Here is a 26,015-nt window from a genome sequence, read left to right as displayed (position 1 = left end):
GAGGGGAGGCCGGCTCCTGAGGCGGGATGAGGGGAGGCCGGCCCCCGCGGGGGGGACAGGCGCTGAACTCGCGAGGCTCAGCGCCTCTCGGGAGTTTCCAGAGGCTCCTTTTGCCTCAAAATCATCAGGGGAAGGGGGAAGAGCGGGACGCTGTTTTCAGTGCATAACCGGACCCCTTTAAAGAAACCGTGCTGCTGCCATTAGGTCTCCTCAGATCACTCTGGCAGTTTTGGGGGGCAAGGGAGTGGGTGCTCTCGGCAGGGGTTTTAAAGCCAAGCCGTTTTCAGCGGGAGTACCGCCGTCTCGTTGCCGGGGGAGACCGGGGGCTGCCCGTCCCGCCAGCCGCAGCCCCAGCCCAGCATGAGGGGGTGCGTCCCGCCCCACCACCGGCACGACCCGGTTACCTGTTCCTACGGAAATACTCCTCCCGCAGCCCCGATAGCCTCGCCTGAAGCCGGGCCAGGGCGGCCATGCTCCCTCCCTCCTTCCCGCCCTCCCGACGCCGCCACCATGGCAACCGGACCGTACCACTCCGCGCGGGCGCGGGGGTGGCGCTCCCCAACGCAGCCCTGCCGGCGGGGAACGGCAGGGCACCGGCGGCAACGGGAGCCCCACAGAGCTGGACCGGGACGGAAGCGGAGCCAAGGCAGGGAGCGCTGGCGGGGACGCGGCGCCTCTGGGCAGCGGTCCGAAGCTGGAGGGGAAGAGGCGAGATGGTCGCGCCCGGCTTCCTCCCGGTGCCGCAGCTGCTTCCGGGCTCTCATCATGGGGGACTAAGGAGCAGCGCTGGCCGCCCGCATCCTCCCCTCCCGGCCCTCGCCCGCCAGCCCCCGGCTTCGCCGCCGGCCCCCGCCCCGTCCACCCTCGGCCCAGTCTCTGCGAAGTGGCGCCAGCCTCCCCGGGGAGCGGCCGGGGGAGGCGCCGGGTTCATGTTCCGGGTCGCTGAACCTACCCCGACCCGAGCTCAGGCGGCGAGAAAGAGCTGGTAAGCCCAGGCCCGTGGGGCGGGGGCCCGCCGCGGGGGCCCCCCCCGGCCCGGGGGGGGGGGTCGCCTCCGCCGCCCCCTGCCGTTCCGTGGGGCCGCGGGGGCGGTGCCGGTATTTGGGGGAGGGGATCGGAAACACCGTCTCCGCGCTCTGCGTGGGGCTTGGAAACGTGGGGGCAAGTGGTGCCCCCGCCCCGGCTGCCCGGCGGGCTGCCAGGCCTCTCCCGGCCTGCGCCCCCCCGGCCCGCTGCTGCCGGTTACGCTGGGGGAGAGACGTTGGTGCTTCCCTCTCAGCCCGAGGCCTCCGGGGGAGGGGGGGCTGGAGGCCTGGCAGGTGCCGCTGGCACGTCTGGACGGGTCGCCGTGTTTGTCAGCGAGCAGTGGGCTGGAGGAAGAAACTTCCCCTCGTTGCTAAAAAAAGGACAGCAGGCAAACGATAAATCAAAACTTTTGTCCCAGGTTTACTCATTTGTGTGTGTGTGTTTGGGTTTTTCTAATGGTGGTAGACCCTCTTAAGGCCTAAACCCTTTGCAGTGTATGCTGCAGAAACAATCGGTCGGTTGTGGTTGCTGCTCTGAAGCTATTTTGTTGCAAACCAAGAATCAACAAGTGCGGCTGCAGGCAATGAGCAAGGAAAGTACGTCAAGCTCTGCTGCAGCAGAATTCACAGATTCACTGTTTTATGTAATTCCATATACTAGCACAGTGACCGCAAAGGCCATATTGTTTCTATTGTAGAACTGTGAAGAGGGGAAACTGAGTAACAGAGTAGAAAAAGGGAAAACTGAATTTTGTTAATAGGCCATGGAGGTATAAAGACTGGTAATGCAGAGACTTGATGGAGGTGAGGTGTCCCAAACAACCAGCTGGGAAGCCTTTCATTTTCTATGTGAAATGTTAGATATCTTGTGATATGTTAGGTGTCAACTGATGTGTATAACTTCTAGTTCATTTCACTTTTCTTAACAGAAGTGGAGTGTGGTGTGGTTTTGTTTGTGGTTTTTTTTCTTGAATGTGGATAATTTGAGCCCTTGAGGCTTTTTTAGAGATTGTTATGTATACAGACTCCTGGGGGTAGAGTTCCCAGATCTGAAATAGATTTTCTTTCATGTTTTTCTTTGTTTCATTTCTGGGGATGGGGAAGAAGACGAAGAGAAAGGCTCAGCACTTGGTTTTCTTACATAGGAAACTCCATTCCTCCTCCACTTCTGGTGATACCACCACTTTTTTCCTGTGGGTATTTTCCTGTCATCTTTACATTTTTCTAAATGCGAAAGCTTTCAAAGAGGGATTTTATTTGCCCAGATGATATACATATTTGCTAGAAGAAGTTTGCCAGTATTGCTAGGCATCTGAATTTGCTTGGTGTAAATGTAACTTTACTTCTGTTGGTGTGATTCAGAACAATTCATAGAATGAGGTATGCTCTAGTGTCAGAGTATTTTTATTTCGGTACTAATGCTGCATACCGTAGAAACATTGCCTAAGACATACTGAACTTGTGTCGGAACTCTGAGAAAGTTTTCATTATATACTTAACCTGTAATTTGTCTTTAAATTTTACTGGTTTGTGTTCACAAAGTAATTTAGTTCCAGAGGCTTTAACAATAGTGTTCAGCAACACAAGGTGTGGGAATTTGGCATGTTCTTCTCTAATTGTCATCAGATAGTAATGATTTTGCTTGTGCAAATATATTGCCTAGGGGAATTCAGTACAGAGAGAATTTTTGAAAGCTTATCTATAGGACTGTTAGTTTAGTAGTTCTGAAGGAAGATGTGTTAAAAATCTGACTACTCCTCAGAGCCACTCTCTTTTCTTATCTTTATACATAAGTTATTTCAGAAGCTGTCCGTTAAAGGAAACCTATTTGAGTGAGATGCAGGAAAATATTTTTTTCAATTACTAATACTTGATGTAGCAAATCAAGAACTTGTGCTTTCTAAAAACATTAAGACCCTAAAGAAGTGAGTAGATTCAGAATAGCCACAGAGTATGAGTATTCACTTTGGGTGGTAAAGCTCCTGTGAAGCTGAAAGTTTTTCATTCATGTTGTGAATACATGTGACAATTTAGGAATAGTTTGCATTTTGAGTATTTACTGGGCACTCTGATTCTTTTGATAATGACTTTGGTGCTATAGTGTATTACCATCATTTGACTGTTAAGTGATTCTCCACCTTGGCAATTAATTAATGAAGTCATACTTCTGAAAAGGGCAAAGCATATCAGTAAATGGCAGCAATGGGATTGCAAGAATTGCTACCTCTCGTGATAAATTGCTCTAAATCTCATTTCTGGCTAACCAATTCATTTGTGTTAGAGCCTTATTAAATGCAGTTCATGTCAGCATCTTTCTGACTGTATACCATTGCTCCTTACTGAACACTTTTTCACTGTTAAGTATGAGTAGACTTGATACTATTTATTGTTGTGCTTTCTTAGATAAGCAGCAGTTGTAGAAAAGTCAGATGTACTTATTGCAAGTTTGTGTGGCCCAAATTTTTAGGGGGATCAGCGACATAACCAGTTAATAAAATTCCATCATTCCTCAAATGCTAGTAACTTTATATTGTATAGGACAAGTGCAAGGAAATTCCAAAACTTGTCTAAAGAAGTTTCTCAAATACAGAGTTGGTACCCATTGCTGTGTAGTGTGTGATCGGAGGAATAAAATGTTGCTAGTAATTGTATACAACTAAATGTATGGGAGTTGTATATTTGATATAAAAAAGAATTTATAGAATTTTTCAGCAAATGTAGTAATTGTCTTTAATTGTAGAACAATGACTTTCATAACTTTTTTAAACTCCTCCTGTACTTTCATTATTTTTGTGAAACTGATTTATATACAGACATAACTGACTACAAAAAAGGAGAGTTGGCATTCCATGAAGATGAGAAATGGCCTGAGATTTGGGGGTTATTTTTCCCTTTTCAGATATAGACGTGCTCCACAATAGTATCCTGACTTATCTCAAGCGTCCTCAATTCTTGTAACTGTTTGCACTATCTTATATGAAACTCAAAATAATTATGTTTTCTTAACATTTAGTTTCTGTAAGTTTCTGTTCTGACACTGTCATATTTTTAAATTTTATAATATGAAAACTACATTTGTATTAAGTTTTTTTGGTCTGCATGTCAGATTTACTCTGAATGTGTTGCTAGTGCATTGGCTCTTAGTCTTTACAGGAAGCACTGGGCAGGATCCTCAGAAGGGGAAGAGTATGGGGATTCTCAGTAGCCCAATAGCTAGCTGTTATGCCCCCCAGCGATGGTTGGTACAGGCTAGAATGCATTTTGGTCATTGTGTAGCCTTCCATACCTGGTTGTCCAGCAGACAATACCTAGCTCGGTGTGGATGTGGAACTGGATGCTTTGTGTCCTCCTCTTAGTGATGGCCATTTGATGACAGGCAAGTTTAAATAATCTAGACACAGCTTCTGTTTCTGATGTATACAATAAGCTTCTATGTAACGTAGGTTTATCAGTTATTTCCTCATCTAGTCTCTTGCTAGCTTTTTAATACTTTTAACTAAGTTGTGTTGCTCTGTTTTGCTTTTGCTTTTGTGCATCCCAAGAACTGTGATAGCTGTCTTTTTTTGAATCTGTAAGTTCTTCAGGCAAGGTGGTGAGATTTATCATCTGCTGTTCCCTCTCAAATACTTGCACCTGTTCAATCCAAATTTCAGTCACATTCACCAATAAAGCAGAGGTCTTAAAGCTAATGTTTCTAAGGCTTTGTGAAAATAACTTCTGGGGTGGAAAAATGGGATTCAGATTAGTCTGTCCAAAGATAAAGATACATTGTGAGTACAGCTGTGTTACGAGACATCAGAGAATCTGTATGGGAAAAGATTACAGAAAGTAAGGTTTTGTAATCCTGATATTAAAGAAACTACTTGATTTTTCTTGTGCCCTTAGCTTGTGATCAAGGTGGGTTGTGAAGGCAGCAGAAGTCATGGTTCTTTTCAAAATTGTTGAAACACAGATGTAGCATAACTTTAGCTGCCACAAAGCCCATATCTATTTCACAGGAAAAGGTATGGAACTACAGAGTAAATGTAAATGCATCTGTCGGTTTAGCAAAAGATACTGCCTCTCCTTACAAGTTGTGCAACCAAATTAGCTTTCCTCTCAGTGTGTAAGTGTTTGTTAAATATTTTGTGAGCAGTACTTTACATTGTTACGTGCTTTTGGTGGAAAGTGAACAAAAATGATAATTGATTTTCACTGAAAAAGCAAGTGCCCATTATTTCCATTAGGAGTTTTAATGCAGATATTAATGCTGAACATAAGCTGTGTGAACTGTTTTGGGGTAGGTGAAAGCAGTTACACTGTTTCCTGCGAAAGTACTTTTATGGTCTGTTCTGGTAGGGGTTAGAGAGGAAATAGGTCAGCCTTTGGTGAACTACATTAAAACTGCTTCAGATAAATGTAAAGGTCAGTGTAGGCAAACTAGATTTTCTTAAAGTAGAATCTTCTCCTAGTGAAGACATTACAGTTTATTGCTAGCTGTGGGCTGTTGCTGTAACAGCATTTTTATAGCCTTATGTGAGTCATGCTAAACTATGGCTCAACTTAATATTTTATGTACCTCAATATGTTGTTCTGCGTTCCTTATTACAACCTTTGAAATTTCTCATCTTACTGAATACAGTTCATACTCACTGGTAATGTCTTTAATACTTCTTGTAGTTATTTTTCAACCTATTTCAAATGCAAATATTTTTGTTACAGTAACATCTGCAGTGATGATTACAATTACTTCATAGGTTTGGAATACTAACTTGAGAGCTGGTTGTGAACAGTGGAGAAAGTTGCGAAACTGAGTTTGTCTGATAAATAATGCTGTAACACAAATATGCTCCTGAATTTTGGAGACAGGTTTCAGATAAACTGTTCTATCTGGTTGCCATTGCCATTTTTTTTAATTCATTGTAGCAAGAGAAATGAGAGCTCCAATAAAATTAATCAAAAGAGATTTCCTTGACTTCCAGGAGAAGGAGTTTTAATGTGGACCACTAGCATGTTGAAAGTGCAATGTGAATAAAAACATGAAGTAGTATGTTTATTGTATTCTCAATCTGTTACGAAGGAGCTTCCACTGTTCCAAATTGATGAAGTAATTCTCATAATCATCTTAAGGAAACATGTTGAAGTAATTATAATATTAATTTGTCTGATCTAAGAGGTAATGCAGTTAGGATACAGTTATTATACATGAGACTATGGCTGTAATTTTTAGGGTAAACAAGGTCACTGCCCTGTACAGATCTTAGTTCAGGAGTTGCAATGAAGAGACTTGATATTCAATAGAAAAGATTAACTGCAGGAGTGCATAGGATTCAAAGTTGTAGTCAGATGGAAATTAAGTGCCTTTACTGCTCAGGGCCTTTTAAGAATCATATTATCCCTTTACTTCAAAAATACTTATGGGTGTTCACTCTTCTTGAGTTTCATCTTTTGATCTGGCACCTTCTGTATTGAATGTATTTTAGGAGGAATTCAAGGCAAGTTTAGATCAGATATATAAATCCAAGCTGGATTTATTGTGTTTGATCTTGAAGTATTTCATAAAACTAAGGCAACTTTACCACCATGCTTAGCCATTATCTGGAGTAAATTGGTATGTCCACTCTAGGAGCTACATTGATTTTAGTGATGTAGTTATCCATATGGATTAGGGATACTGAATTGAACTAATTAATCATAAACTGTGGTGTAAGACATTAGTGTCCCTGTCTTCCCTTTCCCTTTTACTTTGTGCTGCAGGGACACTAGCAGAATGGGCTGCAAGAGATTATATATGCTAGTTCATATTCTGGCAAGTTAACAGAAACCTGTTTGTTTTGAGAGCTAAATGTAGGTTTAAGCCTACTAGTTCAGTTTTTGGTATGCCTCCACTTCTATCAGTTTGCTATAAATGCAAATGCCTGTGGCAGAAGGGCTGGGTAGGCAGTTGGGGGAGTTGATGTCTCAAACCAGATAAAGGTACTGGAGTTTGCCTGTTTGACTCTTACGGTTCCTGTTATTTTAGTGCAGAAGTATTAGAAAGCCCTTTAAATCTCAAGGGCATCTCATTTCTGATATGCGCACCTGCAAGAATAGCTGTCTTCATGGGTGTCTAATATTAAGACTAACGGGGCTAGTGCCTTCCCCATTGTGCAGTTATAGCTACTGCTATAACTGCTATAACCTGTTAAACATGGGTTAATATATCTATTTAGGCATCATGCATAGAAGCCCTGTACAGATATACCTGGACTTGCCTCTACTGATTGTTGGAATTCCTACTACACAAGCAAAAACCCCAAGCAAAAGCCCAACAAAACCCCCATACCCTGCTAAAACCCTCCACAGTAATTGAAACTTTGAAAACTCAAAGGAAGAATTAGTTTTAAATCATTTTGATGCTGCATGTCTCAAAGCAATTTCTAGGTTAATTGACTTCTACTTTTCTCTTTCTCTGAATTTTCAGAAAATCATTGCTTCATTTGGAATGCTTCTCCTACTATGTTGCTTTTCTTGCTCCTGAGAAGTAATTTTTTGTGATTATGGAGGTTTTGATTCTTGTGAACCAAATGGATTAAGGAGAAAGTGTAGCATTCTTCCAGAGCTGTCTCACCCCTTACAAGATAATATGATGATTCTGCTGTACTAAGAGCCAAAGAAAATGTTAGGTTAAGAGGGAGTAATAGGACTAGAGATTACAGCAGGACAGTAAAAGAGGTATGAGAAATAAATGCAAGTGACACAGTAGTTTCAGGAATTCAAAATGAGCTTGTGTTTCTACCACTCTCTGTGCTTTTGGTGATCTTTCAATTGAAATGTTTAAAATAAGTGTTTCTGAAAATGGTTTAAGAGGAGAATATATCACTTCTTTAGGTAAGATATTTCATTACCAGCTTGGATTTCTTCTTAAACATGCTCTTCAGTTCCTCCATTAATATTTGAAGTTTGTGTACTTTACGGTCATGACTGTCTATTCAGCCATCACTGTTAAGTACCCTTAACATTGGAATTTGTGGTAAGTGAGAGAGGGAACCTGTGTGTTGTGTCCAGGTTTTTTCCACATCTACAGCTCTGCTGGTATGGGTAGAAAACTATTTGTTAATTCCTCTTATGTTGTAAAACAAAGTGAAGAGTCTTGCTTTTAAACATCCTCTACATAATTTACTGAGTGTCTTCCTGATATTTATCAGTTGTTATAATGCAGTAAAGAGCATGAACATTATTCTCTGTTTTACCTCAACGAAAGGGGTCTTCTGATGCTTTGATGTGGGAATCTGATTGCTGTGTTTACAGAGAAGGTTCACAGCCTTCAGAGAAGGATTAGAGTTCAGCAGCAGTCATTTTAACGTTTTCTCTTCTTTTCATAATTGTGTTCATATAATGCATGGGTGAACTTACTGAAGCATACTGAGTTAAAGACATGCTAAATGCTAGTGAAATTTGAGGAGGAAGGAGCAAAACATTTAAAAGGGTAAGGCCTTAGTCAGACACTGTGTGTGTTTAGGGACATTTTTCCTTACACAAGTGTGTGATTCTATGGATGTGAGTGTCTACATGTGGTGGAAAACTCTGCATTTAATACTCTAGAATTACCTGTAGCAGGGTATTGTCTCAACTTAATATCACTCCACTGAATCAATATTTTAAAAATATCAAACACATATCAGCCATTTGGAAAGACAGAATTAGTCACTATTAAAAAAAAGTCATATTTTATCAAAGAATTACTGTCTTCATTTTGGCATTTAGGCAGCATCAAGAGATAATTATCCTTAAAAATATTTTATCATAATGACAACTCTTAAACAGAACTCCCTAATATACTATCAAGGAGGAATATTATGTATTCTATTTCCCATTCATAAATTTAAAATGTGCTCCCTACCTGCAGTTAGTGAATGGGCTTTGCTGATGCTCTCAGCATGCAGAATCCCTGAAAAAAATGTAAAAATGTGATGAAATTAATTAAAACCAAACAATAATAGTGAGGTCAAAACCAAATGGGGACACCCCACCCCCCTCCCCATCTCTTTCCAAGACAGAAATTTGGGAAGATACCTTTTAAAAGGAATGTATGCTGATGTGTTGCAAATTGCATAGGACTGGTTGGCAAGGTTTTGTCTCTCAGCAGAACTACAATAATCTTTATAGGACGGACATTAAGACTAGCTTGCCTAAAGTGACTGCAATAATTTTGGCAGGTAAAATTTTTATAGAGTTTATGCTTAACACTTCAGATTAATTTGTTGTTTTCTTGTGTGTTTTATTTTTTTTGCTTTGAAATATATAGGCATTTCAGTAGGACTATGGAGGAGCTGGTTCACGATCTCGTTTCAGCACTGGAAGAAAGTTCAGAGCAAGCCAGAGGAGGTTTTGCTGATACTGGAGATCATTCTCGAAGTGTGTCTTGTCTTTTAAAGCGACAGGCAAGGAAAAGGAGGGGACGAAAAAGACGTTCGTTTACCACACATCATCCCTGGGAGACTGGTCACTGCTTAAGTGAAGGTTCTGATTCCAGTTTAGAAGAATCAAACAAAGACTACAGGGAGAATCATGCTAATAAGAAAGACCACAGTGACTCTGATGACCAGTTGTTGGTTGCTAAACGTAGACCTTCCTCAAACTTAAATAATATTAGAGGCAAAAGGCCTCTGTGGCATGAACCAGATTTGGCTGTTGACAGTTTGGGAAACAGAACTTTGCGCAGGAGAAGAAAGGTAAAACGGATGGCAATAGATCTGCCATCAGAAGTCTCTAATGCGCTGACAATAACTCAACAGCAGGATAACAGCAGAGATCAAGAAATGGACAATAACAATAAATCATACCAACACCAAGAGTTTTCCAAGAGCAAAGTGAAAAAAAGAAAAGTAGCTGCAGTTCGACAAGGACCAGAAGTCTTGGATGAAGGGGTAGTTATAGAAAATGAAGAAGTGAACCAAGCAAATAAGGACAAAATGGAGTACGAGGAGCAAAAAGGCTCAGATGAGAACATGAGTGACAGGTTATTCTTTCTCTTCCTCATTACAGAAACATTGGATAATATTTATTTACTTTTATTACTGTTGCTTGTATTGGGAATCTTTGGATTTTTCTTTAATTCCAGAGTTAAAATGCTAGCATCAATAGTACCTGTTTTAGTAAGCTACTCTTAAATATTTTAAGTCTACTATTTGTAATATGCATGAGTTGCTCGGGTTAAGGAATTCAACATAAAATAGAGAGTCATGTAGCAGAGGAATAACCAAGAAAACAGTTTCTTGAAATAATACATTCTAATTGTTTCAAGATTAAGAATGACAGAATATACAAATGATTAATATGTTTTTTTCTGGGTGTTTCAACTGGTGACAGTTCTCAGACAAAAATTAAGTGTTTTTACAATTTCTAGACATTGGTGCTTTGATTGTTATCTCTATTCATCAGAAAGGTTGTCAGTGTTTAGAGTCACCATTTAGACAGTATGTTCTTATGTGTCATGGGCATAAAAAGTCTGCAGGTTGCCAAGGATATACATCATTTACGAAATGCAAAAACCAATTTACAGTTCAGAAACACCTGAGCTTACCATTAGAAAAATGGGGGAATGATGACCCTTTGGCAGTACACCTCATCCATCCATTCCAGACAGCAGTCATACTACAATGGTAATTGTTTCCAAAGTACTACTTTGACAACACAGTAAGGTGTAAGTCATTTTTCCACCACACACAAGGGATGTTACCTGCAGTGCCTGGTAAGCTTGATTATGTTTATTCCATTTGCCTGGTTCTGAATGCAGAACTGTCAACGAGAAAGACTCATATTAAAACATATATAATTTTGGTGAGTTGCTTGACAGCGCTAGTGTCCCTGTTTTCTTGTAGGCATTTTATCTATAAACTGTCAAGCCTTTTCCTTAGTGGAGAGGTAGAATTGAGATGCAGAGAGTACCCAGGGGTTTTGACCAGAACAGATTGTTTACTGTAATAACAGTAGGCGAGTGACTAACTCCAGTTATTGTCAGAAAAGTTTTTTGAAGTCTTTTTATGACATACTGGTTTTGTCCCTCACCTGTGAACAATAAGCAGCTGAAAGAGCTGAATGAATCCTGGGTCTTAAAAGATTGTTCCTAATGTCTTAATTACTAGAGCAGACACAGTCCTTCAGGGCAGCCAGTGTAACTTCAGACATCTCACTTTGACATGCAAGATGGGAGTGTGTGTTGTCAGGAAGCCTTTAGAAAACTTCCTTCTTTGATGATACTGGGAATCTGTTCCCCCAAGTTTGGTACCTAAAGACAGATGGTTAAAAATTTTCTTGGAGCTAGGAACCATTACACAGTTTATCGTATGTGCATAGTCTTGTCACTTTTTTATTTATAAAAGATTTTCTGTTACGCTACAAGGGTAGCAGTTCTCCAACTCAAATTCTGTAGCTAATTTTTGGGTGGAGAGAAGAGTGATCAGTATGAAAATCCTCTTGTAGACTCCCAAAACTGCTACTCACAGGTCAGTCTGAATATCTTTTTACTTTTTCACAAAAGAAATGTTACTGATTTAAAAATTCATCTTCCTCTTCAGAATGCTTAGTGTTTTGTTACAGCGAATGCAGTTGTTTTTCAAATCGTACTTCAAATGTTTGTCACTGGCCCCAGTAAATGGCCTTTAAAACCATTCTCATTTTCATAGTGTTTTCTGCTCATGCACATGGCTGAGTGATGGTCTGTCATTCTGAATTTCTTGCAGTGGTCATCTGTAGCAAAAGGTTTGGAAACCACTGAATTAGAAAATTTGCATTCCGTAGTGTGATTAGAAATCCACCATATCTAAGCCTATTGGGTGCATACTGTACCTGAATATTTTGTATGTGAATAATTTTAACTCATTTTAAACTAACCTTACTGAAATGCAATAGTGTCTCTACTGTTTGAGATTGTTTAGCCAGAAGAATTGGAAACAACTAGCAAACTCTGTTCCTAAGAGTATGTTCTAAGAGTAAAAGCTGAGTTTTTAAAAGGGAACATGAGTTTTGTAAGATTACACAAGATACGGAGAGCTAACAAAGCATCTTGGATAAGACTCATGCTTCAGCAGTACTTGTTAGAAGAGGAAAAATAAAAAGTATACAAAGCTGCTCTGATTTTGTATATTTGTGTGCATACAGTTTAATAATTATTAATTTAAAAAATGATTAATGTTTTAGAAGTTCAGTTTTTTAAAATGAAAGCCAATAATTTTTAATGGGAGTTAAATTGTTTGGATTTAAAACTGGTGAGGAGAAGTTTTCAGTGTATACATGAAATTACTTTAAAATAACATACATGCTTGAAGCGCAGATTAAAAATGCTAAGTGACACTACTTTCACAGTCTTTTTATCTGTGTGTGTTCAAACACCAAACACAACAATAACTGGTTTTTAAGTGCAGGGTTCAGGAGTAGTAGGAGGAGTCTTCAAGCTCTTACAATGTCAGCATCTAAATGATCCCAAAGATGAATTTCTGTGAGGTTGGTTTTGAGCACGGGAAATTAGATTTGCATGATCAGAGCCTGTCCTTCGCTCATTCCCCCTTATCCTCAATGCTTAGCTCCTTGGCCAGTTTCAGCCAAATTTGACAATGTGTGGAGTTTTGGATGATATTTAATTCCTGCAAGCTTTGGCAATTGTTTGCATTTTTAGTGACTAAATAGAGGAGAAATCTCAATTGCCCCTTTTGAAAGAGCAGCAGTGGAACTTGGGGAGGCGCACCCGCTGGCCTGCCAGTCAGAGCAAGTACAGTGGCTGGTCAGTTCTTGCGAACAGGCTTGGTTGGTAAACAAAGGTCACAAGTGTCATATGAAACCAAGGTATGGGACAGTTTGCTACTAGTAACTAAAAATAAAAATGATTTCTTCTTTGTTTCCACAAATGTATAAAGCTGTGAAAGCTTTTTGGATAACAGAGCTGTTCGTTCCAAGTTTTTGCTTGCATACACTATTTTATAGGTCTAAAAGGAATGCGTGGTTTTTCTTTTTCCTGGAAGTCTTGCTGGGAGCAGAACTCTCACTGCAAAGCAAAGGAATTAGCAATATACAATGCAAAATTATATTAAAACCTGAAATCAATTCCATCATAACAGCTTTCATGTACTTGGATATTAATGTATTAATTCCAGACGTTTTGAATTTATTCAGTGAAGTGACTACCATGTAGCAATTATCTCGGCTGTAATCCCTGCCCTATTTGACTGTGGCCTGAGGAGAATGAACACTGGGGCTGCCATGGATATGCCAGTGTTATGGTTTGATTTTTTTTTAAAAAACCCAAAACATTATTATGTGTAGTTTTTAAAATTTCAAGTGGTTATGTTTTTATGAACTGGCTAGTCCTTCAGTAAGAATTATTGCACAATTAAAATATCTTTTAGAAAAAAGGAAGAAGATTGTTCTCAAAATTGGAAATTTTTGTGGGGAAATTGGCTGAAATACTAGGACTGAAAGGATTTCCTAACTTTCATTTTAAAAAGTACAATTAAACAATAAATATACAGGAAGAATCTATGAAAAAGGGATGGGGTTTTTATGAGATGTATGATGTAAAATTGTGCACAATGAAATGCGAGGACAGTAAAGCCATCTATGTTGTAATTAAAGTGAAGATGGGACACTTGCTAGAAGGAAGTTACTAGGATTTGCAACATTAGGAAGTTCAAGTTCTGGTCTCCGTGAAAGATGGTTCCATTCTCATTGCACACCTGTCATCTTTCTTCTGGTTCAGGCAACTGTGCAAGTGATTAAGTCTTTTCTGATGATACTATGTATAAAAGATGGTATAAATATTGCTTATACAGTAAGAATGTGGATAAGCAGAAGATACAGCAAAGAGTAGGAAAACATAGTCTTCAAACCCAGAGCTGTGTGTATATATATTTTAAAAAAAAAAAAGTAAAAATCACTGCTTTGTCTCCTGATACCATGTTGTGTTTCAAATCCTGTTGGGATGCCTCATAAAGGAAGATACAAAAAGCAAATATATACTTATAATTAAACACAAATTAGACTAAGTTTATATAATTCATATTACAAGCTTTGAAAAAAGGCTCATTTTTGTGAGAGATGAACATATAAAAGGAAATAATTTTCCTAGGTGTACTAGTTATTTAGAAACAAAAATAAAACTGATTTATTATTAGGAATTAACTAAAAATAATTGAAACCAGTTGAATTCAAGTATAGGACTGCATGTATGTTTTAATATGAATAAGTGTAGAAAGGTAATCAGACCTCAAGTTATTGTAAGTAGCTTGTATGCAACACTGAGTAGCTATCGTATTTGTAACTTGTACTTGAATTTGTGTGGTGAACTGAAGTGATTTTTTTTTTCCAAATTGTTCTACATTGCGATGTAAGTAAAATGTGATTAAATTTTGAATTATGGTGAGAATATTACTTCCTTTGCAGAGCTACTCTGACAAAAAATGAAATAAATTGTTTACAAAAAAATCCTTTTGTGTGAAACTCACCAAATTGTAATCTGTGTTATTAAAAGACAAGTCTGTTTTACTATTTAGACATGTGGAATATTGTTTGTAACAGTGTATACAGCAAAGAACAAAATCCTTATTGATATCTTTCAATTTAGAGAGAAGTGTGTGCATGTTGTATACACACATTCTAATTTTAAAGCCAAGACGGAAGTGACAGAGAAGTAAACTGTACCTTGCTGCTTCTGTTGATCTTATTGTTGATCATACTTATTTTTTTCAGGGTGACCTTTATTTTGATTTAATTGGCTACCTTTGTTATAAACTTTTTTCTTTCTCCCGAAGTAGTATGTCATGAAACCTTAAGCAGTGTCTTTTCCAGAATATTTGCAAATGATGTTCAGAAAGGTAATTTGATTTTCGGACTCTTATATTTCATGTGCTGAAGGAAGGCTTAGGCTGCTTTTGATTGAGACTTTTCCTATTTTATTGAGCAGTGGTGTTCCAGGATCAAGCTGAATTGCACAGCATAAGAAGAGAGCAGTGAGCATTTGATGGAAGCAGATAATAAAATGCATCAATTGTGTCAGCACCTCGTTGCAGTCACATCTGGCTTACTGTCAGGGTACCATTAGATTCCTGTGGTTTTATGTGCCAAAAATAATATGCTTTGTAGTTAATGGAACTAGGATATTTGCAGTTTGATTAAAAAAAATCATCCTATTTTCTTTCCGATCTCTGTTGGGCTTAAGTTCAATCTGAGCACAGCCTTGTCTCCTTAAAATTTTACGACTGAAAGATCAATTGTTCTTTTGATCTGTTTCTTTCTTTCTCTTATTACAGTGAATCCAGCAGTCTGAGCAGCAGTGATGCTGGTTTGTTTACCAATGATGAGGGAAGACAAGGTATTGAAACAATCTTTCCCTTCTCCACCCCTCAAACCACTTCAGTTGAAATTCTGTAAGCGTTACAAATTATTTCATAGGTCAATTACTCTATTTCAGTTGCTATTACTATTTTAATGAGTTGAAGTATAGCTTGCTTTCTGGGTTTTTTGAAATGTTATCAGAGGGTGTCCTGAATCCATGACTTAGTCAAAAGCTGTTTCTGTAATACAGTAAACTTACTTATAACTTGAGAATCTCCAAAAGATCATCTATGCTAAGTTTCAATTCTTCAGTTGCTCCAATTTTCAGACAGGACTCCATGATCATGGTACTGCTTCTCAAACTATTTTTGAGGTGGCTTTTTTCTTTCTTTTCTTCCAGATTAATATGGAAGGAATTTATAGTTCTTCGGTAGTTTGAAACTACTTTTCAAACAAACAATTTTTTCAGCAGTCTAAGATTGAGATTGGAAGATGCATGCTGTTTAAAGTCTCTCCCCTCTGAAAAAAATTTCTTTAATCTAAAATGCAGTGAAGATTCAATATTTTCCTTTGAGGATGCAAGTACAGGATTATTTTTTTTTCAGCATTAGTGTTTATTGCCATCTTTAAGTGCAACACATTTACCTGTATTAGCATCTTAGTGCCCAGCTCACAGACTAGGAACTCACTGTCTCTGACAATATACAAAAAATGAGGCAAAAAATAGTCTCCCAGAAGATTAAGACTGGCTTTTCTGTTGGCAATTCCAAGTTAATGGTAATGGAGATTATTTTCTTATGCAGTTAGTGACAGACTACTTGAGTGTGTGCAAGAAAACAAATCCTGGCCCATTCCACAGATCTAGGTTAAAGGAATGTTGTTCTTATTTTCTTTTCTTTCTCTAATGTGTATTTCTCTCTTCTGGTTTTTTTGTCTTCTATTTTAAAGTTACAGGAGGGAGATGATTTTTCAGATTTAGAGTAGAGGTGTTACCTTCCTTGTGCAACAGTAACTTGTGCTACATAAACTGTACCTCCCAGTCTCAGTATCTGGTTTTAGTTGTGCTAACACATAGCTTTTTTTGAAGAATTTAGGTTCTCTCTGAAAGTTTAGATTGATCTTTTAACTTCAGTGTTTCAATACTTTAAGTTTTTCAATATGAGACACATCAAAAAGATTTGCTTTTACTTCCCTATACGAATTTCTCTTTTTAACTTGCAATTTTTAAAACATTTGTCCTCTATATTTGTATGCAGCATGACCTACGACATTTTGTAATTGCATACATTTTTGAAGTACCTTTCCTATATATTCGTATCAATATTTTTGTCCTTAAATCCTGAACTAAATTATTTAAATCTTTGAATAATATTGTTGAAAATCTCAGTTACTTTCTGTTTTTCTTATAAGTTTTTGTGGGAGAAGAAAAGAAGGGAGGGATTGCTGAACAGCAGTGTTCTTTCACTGGTGTGGTGTTATCTTTTTTTAGTGTTGGTTCTTTACTATAGAGCTGTAATTCTTATTTTTGCCTGTTTGATTTTTGAACTTTGGTTCAGTTTGATTGTCATTTTCAAGCAGAGAGCATTAGACCTGAAATAGTGTTCTGAAATATAAATAAAAAGAACAACAATAATTGAGAAGGATATTGTCAGGACAAAACATTATTTTTTTTTTTAATCTCTACTTTGGACTAATTATTTTGTGGGTATGATCAGAAGGCCATTAACTTGACACTGGATCTCAGACGTTCTTAGATCTCCATTATAGTTTTGGTTTTGTGAAGACTTTTCCATGAAAGTACTATGAGAGATCCTACTGCAAAACCAAAATTGTTTATTTTCTAATAATACTTACTACCATTTTCTTTGGGGGGGAATAATTTTTATCTTTGTACTCCCCTTATGAAGTAAGATGAGGTTATTTTATCTCTGTAAATTAATTTATAGCTGAACTGATGCACATACAAAATTGAAAAGGATGAAGGAAGGAGAAAATAAATCTGATAAAAGCAACGGAAAAGCCTGGGTGAGAGAAATGAAGCTGGAAGAGGACAGGATGAAAATGTATTAAGGGAAGAACTGGCTGATTTTGTTGTCTGTTTTTAAAAGCTAGACTCTGATTTCTGTCTTCCCAGTGTCCCTCTTCCAGGATATATGTTCAGAACATCAACATCTTGACCTCATTTGTAGTTCAAATTTTCTGCACTTCTGACTTCAGGTTTCTGTTAAGTCAGGTGGAGAACCAGAGATTGATTAATGCCGCCTGGTGAAATACTTGGTTTAAATGATGTGTCTGCCATCATTCAGAAGTTTGGGTAGTAGAGGACAAGAGGATCCTTTTCTCCAGGGCAACATTTGTTCATTTTGTGTCTCTGAGATTAAGAACCATATCTCATTTATTGCAGACAAATACTCTTTATAAAACCCTAATTAATTCCCAAAGCATATTCATCCTATGGGACAGACATTCTAGAAAAGAAAGTGATCTAAAGCAGCAGCTTCTTTGAGCAGTTGGCCAGCCAGTTAAATAGTTGAGTATTTAGTTCTGAACTTTGGAGTGCCTGACCTTGGAACTTTTAATACTTTCCAAAATTGTTTCTGAAACGAAACAGAAATAAATTCCACCACAGTAACTGTATTATTCTGTGCACAGAGTCTCAGAATAGTTTCAACTTTTATAATTTGATTCAAGAAAACCAGGTGTAGCTGTAATTGGGGGTAATAGTGGGTTAATTGCTAGATATATTTTAATTGTCATTAATTGCTATGATAAAAGAAAATTGCTGAGACTTGAAAATCCTGTGTTCAACTTCTAGTGTGTGGTGTGCCAGCTAACATTTTTTTTAAAAGACCTTTATACCCTTTTCCTTTCCAGCCTGCCTCTGTTCCAGTCTCACAGCTTTTTTTTGTTTGATTTGTTTTGTTCCTAGAAAGTGCTCATCTGAGCATAGCCATGCTTGTCCTCCTTTTCCAAGTTATCCAGGTACTTACCTTGGGTCATGTGAGAGGGCAAAAGGCAGGTCTTTTGCTGTGCTCTATTCCACTATCATATTACTTTCTGGCAGAAGTAATTGGTACTCAGATGTTTTGCAATCCCAATGTGGCAAGTGTTTTTCTTCTGTGAAACATTGCATACCTTGTGCAGTTAGCCAGCAAAAGCTTAAAGGTTATGGAAAATGCTCAGTACAGGTACAGTCAGTGAAGAAGATGGCTGCTGAACTATTAACAAACCTCAGGTGAATTCTTAGGGCTTGGTTTTTTCAGAGGTTTATAAATTGGTCAAGTTTGGGGTAAGATTTAATAGTGTTAGCGAAAACCCAAAATCCTATGCAGATATCAAGCCCTTGAGTATGGAGGTGGGACAGCCTGCCAACAAAGTAATTGAAAGAACTGAACAGTGGCTGAAGCTTATGTATCAGAAATCCTTATGACTTTCCTTTTTTCTTCCTACTCTTTCCTTTATTCCTAATAGCATTTTCATCAATGGCTGTTTTGCAATTATTAAAAACTTTAATGATAAGCAATGTTATGCCCAGTGTAGAAAACTTTTACAAGAAGAGTTTCAAAACAAAAGGTCTAATCTTACTTTGCAACATATACTACAACTCTATAATAGGCCTAGCTAGTAGGATCACCTGCAATTTCAAGGCACTTCACAGGTCTGCTTTACAAAGGCACTTTATAAGTTAAGCTTTCAATGCAATGTTAACAAAACTAACATTTTTCAAACAATAGTTGATATTATTGCTGTTTTGGGGAAAAAGTCAAACTGCAAGTATATTCTTTAATGAATTTTATAGTGTGGGTATGGCAAATAAAACATATTCTGCATTCCTAGTGCATCTACACCTACTAGTACACTTGGGGAAATTCAAAGTTGACTTAAGACCTCTTAAATCATGACATGCAGTACCTGAAATATCCTTTAAGATCTAAGCAAGTAGGAAGGAAAATTATATTAATGAAGTGTTAAACAGTTAAAATTGGAGAAGGTCAGGGAATGTCAGAGTTCCACTGTGGATGCAGCTGAGCTTTTAAAGATAGCTGTTCATTATTTTATGATTAAACATATATTCATTACTGTGTCCTTTATGAAGATGACCCACTACTGATTCAGTATATGACAATTCCACCCTTTTGTCTTCTCTAGCAAGAAACTAATTTGGACCTTGTATGGCATCTCAGTAGCTGCAGGTGTCAGGGCGTCATTCTCCATGTATAAAAGAAATGGAATGTGCAATGCTAAGTGTAATCACACCAGTTTTGAACTGTTGTGGCTAATCAGTTTATAGTCTTTGCAGGTGAAAAAGAAATAACATGAAGTTACTTTATAGTTGAAGTCCTAAATATTGCCTGTGGATCACAGGGGTAGAGGTGAACATAAAGCTGAGATGACGTGATATCCTTGGTCTAATTTATTAATGGCAGACCCGTACAGTCGTCCTACTCAAGAACAGGGTATGATACTACATTGAATGGGAGGGCTGGGAGGAGACCTTCATGTGAAGTTTTCAAGCTTGAATCAGAAGAACTAGCTGCTTAAATTCAATGGTGTCTGAATGGTGTCCTGTTACCCCTTTTGCCAGGGTAGCTCTGTAGAGCACAAAGAGCAAGGTGCAGCGTGCCTCAGTGGATGGGTAACTTAAGCTTCTGCTTTCCCGAAACTCCTTGTATGTGTTATAGTGAATCTTCTGATGTCTCCGAATGATTATTACAGCTGTTAGCAGTGGGTTTGTGTTGGGGTTTTTTTTTACCTAGAAAGATGTACACTGGTCATGGAAATGAAACTAGCATCCTAGGGTATTTACAGTCCATGTGCTGTTGCTCTCTGTGTGTGACTTGAGGGAAAATGGAACCGCACACTATCAAGTTGTGTTTACAGGACTATATGCTGAACTCTTTTCACAGCAGCCTCTCAAAGTAGGTTGTGGTTGTTATGGGCAAGCACATGTACACTATATGTGACTGCTGTGGGGGTAGTCTGGCCATTTTGAAACAAAAGAAAGCTAGGAATAGGGAGAAAACTCTATTTGTGTGCAGTGCAGTCTGTTTGTTATAATCCTGCACTGCTTTAGCTAAAAGAAGATTCAGGTGAAGCTATTCTGAATGTGAAACTGATGGTGATACAGATGGGGTCTATGTCCATAGAGAAACCATAAGAAGACCACATAAATCATTTTCTAAACTTCTTAAAGGGGAAGGCAAGTAATTTAACATGAAGGAGTGGTAATTAGATAAATATGTAGACTCAATAATATAGAGTGAAAATTAGGGAAACAGTAATTGGGGGGGAGGGTAAAGCTTAAATAACTTAAAGACAGAACTAAAGTGCCTTGAAATTTTAGAATTGAAGTTGACACTTCTGAGCCTTAAATTTATTTTAATTTTTTTGTACTGATCAGTACAGTTGTAATTGAATGTAAATCGCTTTGAAGTAATTCCTTAAGGCCTTAGCATTACCCACAAACAAGTTTGTTGTATTTTAAATACATGGCTAGGAGAATGCGTGGGCTCGGAGATCCAGAGGTTGTTTTACCGTTCCTGTAGCTTCGAAGAATATGATCACTTGCTGTAGTCTTGTGCTGAATCAGCATCCTTAAGAGGAAAGAACAGTGTGGTGAATCTTTTGAAGTATTTTGAAGTAAAAAATGCTGCTTTGAATTTTTAATTCTCAAAAGTTCATGTTTGCTATGGTCACTGTGTTGCCTTTTGAGAGCTGCAAATTAAGTAGGATAAAATCCAAGTATGCGTTTACAAACTTGAGTGGGGAGGCCTCTGTGTTATATTGCCTATATGTGTGAGGTTTGAAATTGATTAAATGCAGTGGTCTTCCCTGACTCCTTTTGAAAATGTTACCCCTTCAAGGTGGAGTAACTGGTAAACAAAATGCCTGTGGGTGCTCTCACCTGGATAAGAATAGTAGTAATAGGTTTATGCTTGCCTCAAGGTGATAATATGATTGAAAATAGTCAAAGGATTCAGAGTTGTTTAAAGCACACAGACAAGGAAGCTAAAAACCAGGTATACCTGGATTCTGCTGTCACATGGGCAAAACCTACGAGGTTCAGATCTTAAGTTTGCCTTTGGCAGTAAACAACTTAAGTGCTTAGGGAAGTGTATAATAGCATAACAGGTAAGACATCTTAATGGATGGTTGCTTAGCATACTAACATTCCTGTTGCACAAAAAGGAAAAGTAATTTTGTATTTTTCCCAAAGAACTGTGGTTGGGCATATAGTGAAGATACTGATTTCCTTCCATAGCCACAATTTGCCTTATCCTGCAGTCTACCAACACAGTCTTAAGTTCTAGCTCTTTCTTCCAAGACTGCATTGCATAACTCTTACAGGCTTCTGTCCTTGAGCTGATTGTGAAACCCAGTTTCAGAATTCTGTACTTACTGTCACAGCTGAATTGTGTAACAAGACTTCTTTTGAGTTCCTGATAGTATTTCCTATTAGTCAAGATGTCTAGAGCTCTCATCTTATGACAAAATATTCCGACAAAGTTTATCTACATAAAAGTTTTTAAAATCAAAACAAAGGAGTTCAAACTTAATTCTGAACCACAGATCAATCTAATGAAAACGTGTGATTCTCCCTCCATCACTACCACTGTCTCTGTTCAGTACTCTTAGACATCCTCCAAAGAAACCATACCTGGCTGTTTATGAAATGAGGATAGAATTAGCGGTGAGCACCTTTGTGAAGTGCCATAGCTATAAATGAGGACTAGAATAAATATGGAGAGTAATCTGAAATGCTCCAGGAACTTAAATCTTATTTGGACCTATGTATCTCTTTCCACCTCTTGTTTTCCCTTTCCTCCATCTAAAAGTTCCTGTTCTCTAGCCTCTGCTAATTTTGCTTTAGTAGAGATCATTAAAGATGTAAGGATCACATTTCACCTGCAGGTGATGAGTGAAGGGCCTTAATTATTCTATTATTTTCCTGAAGTACTTGTCCTGATGAATGTTTACACCCATTTTCACTTGTGCTTGGTCTTGAAGTATTCTTTTCATTGCAACAACTTATTTGGAGAAAGTGTGTTGAATTTTATTTTTCCTCAAATTTTAGCTTGGGTTTTTATTATTTGTATTTTCCCATTTTGGGGTTGAGTGGTAAGGAAATTTTACACGAATGCTTTTTGTTCTTGAAAATTGTGTCTAATAAATCTTGCATTTGTGTCTTGCTTAGTTCTGCCTAATTAAAAATTGAAATGCCAAACAAATAATTTATATGCAGAAGTAGTGAGGCATGGTTGGGATACTTTGAAGTAGAATTAAAATATACAGCACATACTTGGAAATCTAATTTTTGGGTGCAAGGAAGGAAATTTGCCATGTCTTAAGAGGATATGTTCTGATCTTCTGTAAACTACCTGGTTTGTATAAAAGAACATGTTTTGAAACAAACATAACAATTTATTTTTTAGTTGCCAGTGTGTTTATGAGCTAAGTTTAAAATCAGATTTTCAGTCTTGTCTTTTGAGTTTAAATCCAGGTATTTAAATACTACATCTGTAAATATTGTCAGTAAAAATGACCAGCTTTTTGGTATAATGTAGTGTAATTCTCAATCACATGATACTGTCAGTTTTCATTTAAAATCAACTTTTTCAAAACTTATTTCTAAATGAACTTAATCAGATTAACTTCATTTAGTCACATCTGTTCATGATTGTTTTCCCCTTTTACTAGCCATACAAATCATGAAATTAAGCTAATTATATACCATTATCAGCTGCAAAGAACTAGTTTCACAGTTTTATACCTTTTAATTCCCTGCAGGAGATTAAGGCTTGTTTTTTGTTAATATGTAAAGTGCAGTAACTTAAATGGATTTCCCTGCAGTTATTGCCAGAGGATTAAATGGTTTATTATTGTTTTTCACTATCATAAATTGGTTTTAAAACATTACATTTTATGTGATTTCATTGATGGCAATGCTTGTCATGCTATTGAGAAACATTTTGCAAATAAAAACGCCTATATAAGAGTCATTGTTATACAGCTATAAAACAAAATAAATAATTGTCCTGTCAGAGTGTTTATTGATGGTAACATCTGATTTTTATCTTCTCTGCTCCTCCTTCTTTTTTGGGGGGCTTGGGGGGATACTGCCCTCACACAGGTGATGATGAGCAGAGTGATTGGTTTCATGAAAATGAGTCTGGTGGAGCATGTGGAATTACGGGGGTCATTCCATGGTGGGAACAAGAAGACTCTACAGAACTGGAGAGAGAATTGCCTGATCCAGTCTTTGAAAGTATCTTAACTGGTACTTTCCCTCTTATGTCTCGGTCAGGGAGGAGAGGTAAGTAGCAATCAAGCAAATGCAAACTGTAGATTCACTTGGGTACAGTAGAAAGGTATCTGTATATTATATAAAATATGTAAAATGTTGACAAGATCTTGGAGTTACCAGTTTGTTTCCTTGAACTATTTCATTTTTAAGATAATCATTAGAGAGAAATAATTTTTAAAAAAGTCAATGATCAGAAAAGTCAGAAAGTGTAAAACTTGGCTCTTTTTATAGCTTACTCTTTTATTTGTTGTCTTGATGTTTGCATTGAAAATTATTAAGCATTATTTAAAGAGAATCTTTATATTCCATTTTGTTCCTGGCTTCTCTGATAATGTTTAGAATTCTAGAGAAGTTCATTAATTCAAAGGCTTGAAAGACTAGTGTGACCATCTGCTTTGTTTTGCTTTATGGTCAGGCCATATTGTTTGTAGAGAAGAGGGAAGGGTTCCTTTGGAGCAAGGATTGAGATTATAATGTAGAAAATACTTTTTTTTTTAAAAAAATAGTTTAGACAACTGTGAATCCAGTGTTTCCAATGGTAAGTTGTAGCAGTGTTAGATTGCATTTACAGTTAGGAACCCAACTCTTGTCTAAAGATTGAAGTTGTCAGACCTCATCTTGCTGCCAAAGAATTTTGTTGTACTTTCCCTCTGCCACAAGAATCTACTTTCGCATTCAAATACAGATCTTTTATGTGAGTAGTGGTCAAATCACTTTTAAACTACTCTGCACACTGAATATATTGAATTCTTTTGTGAGCCTTATTTTCCAGACGCTTAGAAGTATTTGAGGACTGTTTCTGCATATTCACCAGATTTAACATTTTCTAGTACTAATGAAGTTGTAAGTGATGCAAAAATCATTTTCCTACTGTAGTTCAGTATGTTCTGCTTAGGCAGCCAACTGTGCGTAGAACCAGGATGGCAGTAAGAGTATCTCCAGAAATGTTCATTTTCATGACAGCTTAGCCTTTCTCTCACTTTTCCCATTCTCTGCTCTTTGTTTCCACCAGTACAATATATGACAATATTAAGATGTTTCTGTTTAACTGAAGTCAGATTAATAGATTTGGTATGTTATTGGTTATATGGTATAAGAAATACTCTTAAATCCATTCGTACTTCTTTTTTGCAGGTTTCCAGAGTAGATTTAGCCATCTTCATGGAATGCCAGCAAGAAACATAAAAAAGGCTTCAGGAAACCAGAACGCATTGGTAGGTGCTTTTATTACTGTAAGCTAATATGCGCTGTTCTTGCAGATTTTTTTAAAGTAGTATATTCCTCTCATGCTTAAAAAAGTATATTCCTCTCATGCTTGTTTCCTAATGTTGTAGGTAGGTAATAGAATGGTAAGACTATAGTGCCACTGCTGCCTGATATTGTGTTTGCTCTTTTTGAATAGTTAGACTCTTCCCACTGCAATTCTATTGTAATGGAATATTTGTGTGTACTTGAATGGCAGAAACAATCTGATGCTGTTTCTCAGTACTTAGTTTGAACTGAGTGAAGGGAAAAGTTTGGGGTGGGGCGTTATTTAACATTTTCAGTATATATATTATGTCTATATGAAAACATATTTCTTTCCTTTTACAATGAAAATCAAGCCAAAGTTATTTTTTCTGATACTGAAAGCATTCTGTGATGGATTGTGGTACAATTCTGATTGATTTGTTTTTTCTTTTTTTTTTTTTTACTTCAAAGGTCTGCTTGAAAAAATTTGTCCTTATTCTCTTTTTTTTTTGGTTGACTTCTGTGTGGTCAGGGGAAAGAAAAAAATATACAAAAAATTTAATGCAAATTAGTGATGAGCCTGTCATAGACATCATGTGTTCCTTTGTTCTAAGGCTGTGACTACAAATGAGAGATGTTTAGGGGTTTTTTAGTGCTTTCAGCTCTAGGAGCAATATTTATAAGTGAAGGAAAAAATCCAACTGTCCTTGCATTTTTGTACAATGTAATAACTGTATTTTCCCATAGCTTTTTTCTAAAATAAGATTCTAAAGAGTTTTTAAGAATTTGCTCTTTGGAGGAGGGCATGAGGAGAAGAGACACTTGACGTTTTAAACTAAAATGTTAAAATGTATTCATTGTAGTGCAGTCTACTCCTTTCTTACCAGAATAGTGTTTGGAAGAGAAGGAGAATGTGGGAGACTCTTTATCAGTGTGTAATAAACATATCCCAGCATGATAAATACTGCAACGTCTATGTTCTTTATTATTTGAGAATTTAAAATGTTTTCAAATTTTAATTTGCCTAGAAGTAAGGCACTTTTGAGAAATGTAAGAGCTATTATATATGGAGAGAATAGAAAGTAACTGTTAGAAATGTAACTCGTTTTGAAGAGGGAACATTTTTATAATTGAAGTACCTGTCCAATAATTGCCATTTGGAGCTGAAT

At 37.6% G+C, this 26,015-nt stretch overlaps 1 protein-coding gene across 3 annotated transcripts in view; it reads left to right on the top strand.

Annotated features, from left to right (window-relative positions):
* Window positions 1-748: 748 nt before the first annotated feature.
* Window positions 749-26,015, top strand: part of GPATCH2 (G patch domain containing 2) — a 130,682-nt gene continuing 105,415 nt past the window's right edge. For all 3 annotated transcript variants that reach the window (XM_010562137.1, XM_010562136.1, XM_010562138.1), the window contains exons 1-5: window positions 749-985; window positions 9,292-10,005; window positions 15,287-15,348; window positions 23,443-23,625; window positions 24,751-24,830. In XM_010562137.1, the coding sequence (XP_010560439.1) occupies window positions 930-985; window positions 9,292-10,005; window positions 15,287-15,348; window positions 23,443-23,625; window positions 24,751-24,830 (1,095 nt within the window). In that variant the 5' untranslated portion in view covers window positions 749-929. The remainder of the gene's footprint in view (window positions 986-9,291; window positions 10,006-15,286; window positions 15,349-23,442; window positions 23,626-24,750; window positions 24,831-26,015) is intronic.

This window comes from Haliaeetus leucocephalus, unplaced genomic scaffold (genome assembly GCF_000737465.1).
Source record: "Haliaeetus leucocephalus isolate CR32 unplaced genomic scaffold, Haliaeetus_leucocephalus-4.0 Scaffold156, whole genome shotgun sequence".
In the NCBI taxonomy this organism is placed as follows: Eukaryota; Metazoa; Chordata; class Aves; order Accipitriformes; family Accipitridae; genus Haliaeetus; species Haliaeetus leucocephalus.
The sequence above is the reverse complement of the archived record's forward strand: the minus strand, read 5'-3'. Positions and strand labels throughout refer to the sequence as shown.